General features: G+C 33.6%; 1 protein-coding gene across 1 annotated transcript; it reads right to left on the bottom strand.

The window, feature by feature from the left end:
• Positions 1-654: 654 nt before the first annotated feature.
• Positions 655-5,433, bottom strand: LOC113872652 (transcription factor E2FA). The gene is made up of 14 exons (XM_027510359.1): positions 5,002-5,433; positions 3,926-4,121; positions 3,723-3,776; positions 3,520-3,605; positions 3,338-3,426; positions 3,179-3,233; positions 2,799-2,851; positions 2,663-2,713; positions 2,498-2,546; positions 2,284-2,349; positions 2,112-2,188; positions 1,595-1,826; positions 1,320-1,386; positions 655-1,219 (listed from the first exon to the last, which is right to left on the bottom strand). Exons 1-14 carry the CDS (start codon positions 5,209-5,211, stop codon positions 1,095-1,097), a joined length of 1,410 nt encoding a protein of 469 aa, XP_027366160.1. The 5' UTR covers positions 5,212-5,433; the 3' UTR covers positions 655-1,094.
• Between the last annotated feature and the right edge of the window lie 2,335 nt (positions 5,434-7,768).

Below are 7,768 nucleotides of genomic sequence, written 5' to 3' on the forward strand. Positions count from 1 at the left end.
CGTTCAATCCTCGTTATCACTGGCTGTTCACTTCGAACTGCACTTCCTCCTCCCTAAACTTCATGAACTGGTATCGAAGTATTCAGCCTCCGGCTGCAAAATCAATATATCCATATGAAAAATGAATTATCAGCAGATTCCGCAGTCATACGTTGACTTGTCTACTTGGCCAATCATAAAATTTACGTTTGTCAAATCCACCACCCCCAATAAACAAAAGGTACACTATCACAAAACCTTTTAAATTGGCAACTTGTTTTATTTAGCACCAGCAGTGTCAATTTTCTTTAGAACAATCCTAAAAATGGAAAGATTGCAGATAATAAATGGCTACAGCTCTACAACAGAACTAACGAAGTACCTTTTAGTCATAAACCCCCAGGCCCCCAACAACACATTGAAAATATGTTCCTGCTTATATATAGGTGAAATCGAATAACTGTACAGTACCATCCTCAGGCGCTCCAGTAATTTTCAAGAGTTCCATGATGTCCAGCATTCATGCAAATAGACAACTCAAAGTGACATCCATTTTAAAAAGAAGAAATGCAAAATGAAGGACAAAAGTGAGAAGATCGTTAATATCATTTTGTCATTAGACAGTTTATGAAATGTTTACAACCAGCATGAATGATAAAATTCAGTAACGACGTCTTGTCCTAACATTATCTAGTACACCAATAGTAGTTTGTCTGTGGTCAGCATCTATATAGCTGCTCTCATCTTCGAAAACCTGGAACCATGATGCCAGACTTCAAATTTGGCTAATCATATGACATTATACTAATTGTGGAATTTACCTTGTTCGCATTTCATACAGTAGCAACACTTCTGTAATAAAACTTGTTGCAACTGCTCTACCTTCCAAGCTAAATCCTCTACAACCGTAGTATGTCTACCGTTACTAGTTTATTCATAAGAGGGTCAAAGATTTTACTGAAGTATAGCAACCACTCCCAGCTTGACCTTCAACAGCTCCAAAATGCATCCTCAACATTCAAGTCTAGCAATCACTCTATTGAAGCAGTTTCCCTCTGTGCAAAGGATGAAGGCTAACCATACGTTCTGATACAGCACTATTAGGCAAATCAAAATCACCTCTGACTAGAATTTGCTCCCGCAGATGGCGCTTCAGCAAACCCAGGTGATGGAGTTTGTGGCCTTGACATAATTCCAAAGTCAGGATGAAGCATGTCTACCCCATTCCAATCAATAGTGGCTATTTTGTTAGGAGTTTAGGAATTAGATATATTACTTTAAAGATGACATGAGACAGAAGAACAAGGAAAGAAAGACATGAAAACATTTAAAAAGGATACAATCTGTTCTCCACATATCTGTTATGCTAACATCAGCATCTGATAGAAGCCAATAATCAGCATCATTCTACAAAAAATAACAAGAATATCAGCAAACGTCGTCAACACGTTGCACCAAAGAACCACTCAGATCTAACCATTAAATGCTAAGTTTTAAAATATGCCATCAGAAGAACTTAATCATAATGACAGGATTACATTTAACCACAGTGCAGCCCACAACTCCCTCTTGAAGGGAAGAGGGTAACCTCACATCTTGATTATGATATACTTACATCAGCATCTGAAGGGACAATCTTCATCATGCCCCCAGCAAACTCTTGTGAAGCATTTGGATCAGTGTATGCATGAGAAGAGAACTGAGCTTGAGGTTCAAGTTCTTTTCCACTGCATTCAGAAGGAACTGTTTCGGTCACTACTTGTTCATTGGACCCAGAACTTGAAGCAAGTGGGAAGCTCGTGGGGAGCTCAGTACCATTAATCTCTTCGAATTTCTCTTCAAATTGACTGAAACAGTTCAGAAGTTCCAACAATTAAATGGAAAATGCATAATCAGATGGATAACTAGAGAAGTAGAGAAAAGCATGATGTGGCCACCCCAAGAAGGGGCTTACCCAACCACCATCCCCTACCGTAGTGTTAGTCTCACAAAGATGCTTGTGACTTGTGAGAATATCCAGTGAAAAAAAAAAGGCATTAAGGAAATCAAAACTAATACTGTGATTTCTAGATGGACAAGAGAAAAAAAAAATGAAAAAATTAAATAAATAAGACTAGCCAACACACATATACCTGATAAGGTAGACATCAATAGGACCCATTGTACTTCTAAGAATGATTCTATATCTCCTCTGTGGATAGTCAACAGCCTGATGCATATAGAAGTAATCATTCTCCATCATGCATCAGAAACACAGTTTTAAAAAGTTCGTGAAGCTTTCATCAATTTATGCCCTAAACTTACTTCCTCAGGGTCAGGGACCTCCAGGGTGGTTCCATGTGGAGCTTTAATTGCTATCAGAGTTTCATTCTGCTTGTATAAATGCAGTAGTATTAATAAAAGGAAAAACCATAACAGTAATCAGCATGAACAGGAAAAAACAGCATATGCAACGCTTATAATAAGTTAATAACAATTGATAAGGTTAAAGCAGTAGTACAATGCAATCAGAACTGACCTGGAAGCAAGGTACTCCCTTGATATCTTCTTCAGTCACAAAAAGGCACCTAAAAAGAATTAAAATTGGTATAGATTTATCATATAGTGATAACAGTGTAATCTTGTTTATGAACAGGAGGGCAGAGGGAAAATGAATCTAAGAAAATAATGGGGAGTAGATTACTTCTGGTTGTTTTCATTTTCACTCAAACTACGAAGCCTTTGTTGCATTTCCCTGCCAATTGTTTAGAAAATCAGCATTAGCCAACATTTTTAAAATAGCAAATTCTGCTTTTTCTATTGCAAAGCAACCATAAAACCTTATTTGATCATCTAATCCCTGCTCTTCCAATGAAAGTTTCTCAACTTCTGCCTGCAACACAGAGCCACAAGGCCAACAGCACAATTAACAATACGCTGTAACTTGCTACTAAATCAAAGCCACAAGGTCAACATCATATTTAAAATATGCTGTATCATGCTAATAACTACTAAATCATTTTATTCCTTTTAAACATCTTCGTATCATGAATCATGATAGAATAGAATCTTGACTAAAAAAGGTCTGGATCCAATATATGTTCAGCGGTGTAATAAAGACAATATGGATGGTAACAAGGATACATGAGCTACGTCAATGACACTAATAAATCTATAGCACTTCTAAACCCTAAACAAGAAAAAAAACCACATAACTTACCTTTAGCATAGAGATATCACCATCCACCTCACCAGATGTAGAAGATTCAATTCCCCTACATTCCACAAGGTTTTGATGTAAGAATTTGGTTCTACTACATACATCAAAACTTCAAGGTATACATACTACAGAAAAATTACAAAATGTGTCACATAGTACTTCCAATGTATTCTGTTTTTGAGTTTTTTTTCGATGAGACCAATGCCTTCCAAAACATTAGTTATATCATATATCCTCCTTTTTTGCACCTATACAAAAGGAAATGTTAAATTCATATATGATAGAGAAAGGATAAACATCAGATTTTTTTTTCATAAATATTTTTAGAAAATAAAAAGGACCTCCAGAGTTTCTGCTGCTTTATTTAGGTCAAGAATACCATCCTCTGCGTGTTTGACCAAATTGATGAACTTTTTTGTCAAGAGACCTGTGAAGTTCTGGTATAATTTTGTCATTCTTTTCTCATGGAAGTAACTCCATCAGCCATTCAAATGAGGAAAGTGAAATGAAAATATCTTATTGATTACGATTGCTTCAAATTTACCTAAGGAACTGTCATAACGACAGCTGCCAGCAGGAGTAGGAGGAGAAGGGGAACCTGCATGTCATTAGAAAAAGTACGATTAAACACAGTATATTATAGCCGCAGCACAGCAAGGAAGTGGATCAAAATGTGGACATAAATTGTCTCCATTCTCGAAATACAAAACTGTGTTATACGGGAAAGATAATGGAAACATTTCTCACCGGCATTTGGGATGGGTGTCGGAGGACATGATTTGCCTTCTTTGGAAGCCTTTGGTTTATGTGTCCTTCCTCCTTTTGCAGACACAGGAGTTTTGAAGGGACTATTTATTACGTTAGCGTATCCAGGGCTGTTACTCCACTTTTGAGAGTGTGAATCTCCTTCGCTGTCATTCATTCCGCTCTTCCGCTTCATGAACTGGCACCACCGTCAAGTTCCATAAACGTAAGATAGCACAAAAAAGAGTTGACCAAAGGTACATACACCAGTTATACATATTAAGATATGGTCCAGATAAAGCTGACACTAGGCAACCAATCAAACAAAGGTAATAATTTGATCTATACAAAAATTATAACGATGCTAATTACAACATTCCTTAAAATATTAAAAATAAAAAGGGAGCGGGGGAACATACATACCAAATCAATTCAATCTCATCACATTGAATCACAAATGAAAAAGTTCATAAGCGAGCATTACCCAGACACTAAAACTCGACAAACTACACGTGGCCACAAAGATCAGTCTAATGAACAAGCCAAATGTGCAATCATTTTATCCACCCAAAACCTAACTGTTCAGCAATTAAGCATTAGCTAAGTTGCCAGCAAGCAAAGACCACATATCAACAACCCATCGCTTCAAAAGCAAACCAAAATGCAGACGTTAAATTCCCACTCTATCAACCTCCTGTATGCGCCTCCACCCAATTATTGCAGAGAACTACCACACTAGGCACCGACCAAAGCTTCTTAAGAAGAGGACTGATCCACAACTTTGTGTTTGGGTCCGGTATAGAGAACTGAACTGAACTTTTCGGCATGAAATTAATAAATTAACAAATTAGCAAACAAACAGAAAACAACCAACATTTCGCTCCAATAAAATAAAAATGAAGGTCAAACCAACTAATTCAGGAAGAGAAAAGAAGATCCAACAAAACAAAAGAGTAAAATATCAACCTAACACAAACGTACACAGAAAACAGAACATTTCAGATTCGGAAGTCGCAGTTTCCCCAAACTCAAACACAAAACGGATTCGGGAACGGAGAGACAGAAAAGGAAGGACGCACCGGAGATCTAACGACGACGGCTTCAGCCTCGCGATCGGCAGAGACTCTCCGAGAGTCGGAAGCCGAAAAGCTGTGGTATTCATCCGGCGGAGCAAACGGCGGTTTCGTCACGAAGGTCAGGTGGCGCTTCATCGGCGGCCGGTTCGGGGCGCCGGCAGTCTCCCTCGGCGGCGATGCACGGCGGTCGGAAGCTCCAGCGCCGGCGGACATGAAGCGGAGAAACCGGTTGTGGTCCCGGCGGGAAATCAGAATTGAGGTAAAAGTTGGAGGGAAACGGAGAGGATCGGAGAGGACTAGGGTTTTAGAGAGAGAAAGTGGGGTTTAGAGAGAGAAAAAAAGGGTTTGGAAGAAAAAAGAAAGCGTTAGGGGCGTAGAGGCAGGCGAGAGCAGAAAACGAGGGAAGGAGGGAATTTGGTTTCAGATAGATGTGGAGGGAAGTTCATGCGCAAAAAACGGAAATAAATAATAAATACTATTACTTATTGCATTTTTACATTTATTTATATCTTTTTCACTTTTTTATTATTATTATGAAATCAACCCAAGGCCTTTTTGTCTTTTTGCTCCTATCTTTTTCTTCTTCTTTTTTTAATCTCAATTTCTCTGCTTAAATGATTAGTATAAACCGTGTGATTCGTGTAATGTATGTTAAAATTAAGAGAAAAATCGTCATGCTATGATTTCATATCAATGAAACGTGGAATATGTATATGGGATATTTATGTTTTTTAAGGTTGGTGAAACATGAATGAGCATAAATGCTACTTACTAAATTATAAGGTGTTGTACACCACTGAAACTTGAATAATAGTATTTAGAGAAAAAAAAATATATTTTTCGTAATTAAAAATTGATTAATAAATGATAATACGCATTAACACTGTACAGACGAGGTCTTTTACATTCTCCATCAGAAATATTTTTAGTAATGGTAAAAGAATAATAATAACAGGTAGTTGATTGAAATTATATATATATATATATATATATATATATATATAATATTTCAGTTTAACAAAGTGTTGAATTTGAATTTTATGAATGTTTACAATGTTAAAAATACATATAGTCCTAGACTTAAAAAACAAATACGAAACTAATTATGCAAGACGTGCGTAAATGTTACAGATTTATTTAAGTTAAGAAAATAATTATAAAAAACATCTTTTAACTTTTAATCTGTTTTAATTTTAAAACATAATACCAAATGAAATACTATTTTTATTAAGTGTTGCTACGATACTCCATTATATATATTTTTTAGACTAAAATATGTGATTTTTTTAATATTTTAAAAATTAAAAATATTTATATTTTTTTAAATAAATTGTTATTTCATTGTGTAATAGAGTATAGAATACTCCTTTATCTTAGAGATAATACCATAAAATTTATTTTTTTACTGATAAAAGCTTTTTTTTCATCATTGAATTTTATTTACAAAATTTTAATCAACATGCATGATTATTTTTCTCCAAATTAATTAATAATGATTCATTATACTTTTTATTAAAAAAATCTTCATACTCAATATTATTGTTCAAAAGATTGTCTCTTTTTTATGCAATTTTAAACTTTGATCAATTTCTAAAATATGTAGGCGTTTATCACATCAATTATTAATATATATATATATATATATATGAAATAGAATTTTTTATATAGATAAAAATTTAAAAACTCTTAAATCTAATTTGAGCTTTTGATTTAACTTAAATCTAAAATAAATTATAATTAATTAAATTTAAGTTAAATATAAAAGAAATTTTATGGTATTGAATTGACTTTAAGTAACACCTCACTTGTATCTCCCGTATTTTTTTCGCTCAAATGTGTACTCGAAATGCCTTTTTCAGGTCAAATTAATTCTTCTCCCTTCCTTGACTCTTGTTCGAGTTCCAGTACCTGTCTTCTACATCTATTAATTTTGTTGTTTTTCTGTAAGTTTTTTAAGGCTTTCTTGTAATTTTTTCACTCTATCATGTTTGTTTTTAGGAAAGAAAACAAGTCAAATTATTGTTTTTCTTTATTAGAATAGAAAGAAAAAAATAATCTCAAGAACCACAGGTAAAGCATTTGAAGAGAGCTAAATATCAGTTGAAATAAAAATGCAAGATCTATTTTAGTTTATGCATGTTTATATACACTTTAAAATATCATAGAATCCCGTTTAAATCAGTGTGTTTGGTTTTATATTAAAATGTTTTATATCCACGTCCATAGACTTTTTTTAATATGTTTAAACACACGTATGTAGAATCGATAATTTATACTAAATTTTATCACACGTTTACTTTTAAGAGAAAGGTTTGCAAACATAAATTTATGTTACTTTAAATTCGCTTTTTAAAATATTAATTTCAAATAGTCAAATTCACTTAAATTGAACTTTTAAACACTTGAACACTCACTTTGATAAATAAAAAAAAAAAAAAATCAGCATCGAATTGAAGCTAATTAAAATATTTCTATGTTGAATATGTAGACATCTTGTAACAAAGAATGTAAAAAGCTTGATAATTTTCTGAATAATTATTTATGAAAAAAAAATAAAAAGGTAAAAGGAATCATACTCTCCCATCTGAATATGTAAAATACTTTTTAAACTTTACATGAGTTGATATTAATTTACCAAAAAAAAATATTTTTTAAAATCTTGCTATTGATTTAAAAGTTTTATCAAGTAAATTAAATTTTAAAAAATTTATACAAAAATAATAATAGACACACATTACTATCTTACTTTTTTTTAAATGTGTAATATGAT

Source organism: Abrus precatorius, unplaced genomic scaffold, assembly GCF_003935025.1.
Source record: "Abrus precatorius isolate BTA unplaced genomic scaffold, Abrus_2018 Scaffold7, whole genome shotgun sequence".
Classification (NCBI taxonomy): Eukaryota; Viridiplantae; Streptophyta; class Magnoliopsida; order Fabales; family Fabaceae; genus Abrus; species Abrus precatorius.

Bases quoted from the DNA above. Each gene is read 5' to 3' on its own strand.
- LOC113872652 (XM_027510359.1), bottom strand. From the start codon at position 5,211: ATGTCCGCCGGCGCTGGAGCTTCCGACCGCCGTGCATCGCCGCCGAGG. The intron at 2,852-3,178 runs GTAAGTTATGTG...TCTGTGTTGCAG, and splicing joins GTGATATCTCTATGCTAAAG to GCAGAAGTTGAGAAACTTTC. The intron at 1,220-1,319 runs GTATCCTTTTTA...CTAACAAAATAG, and splicing joins AGATATGTGGAGAACAGATT to CCACTATTGATTGGAATGGG.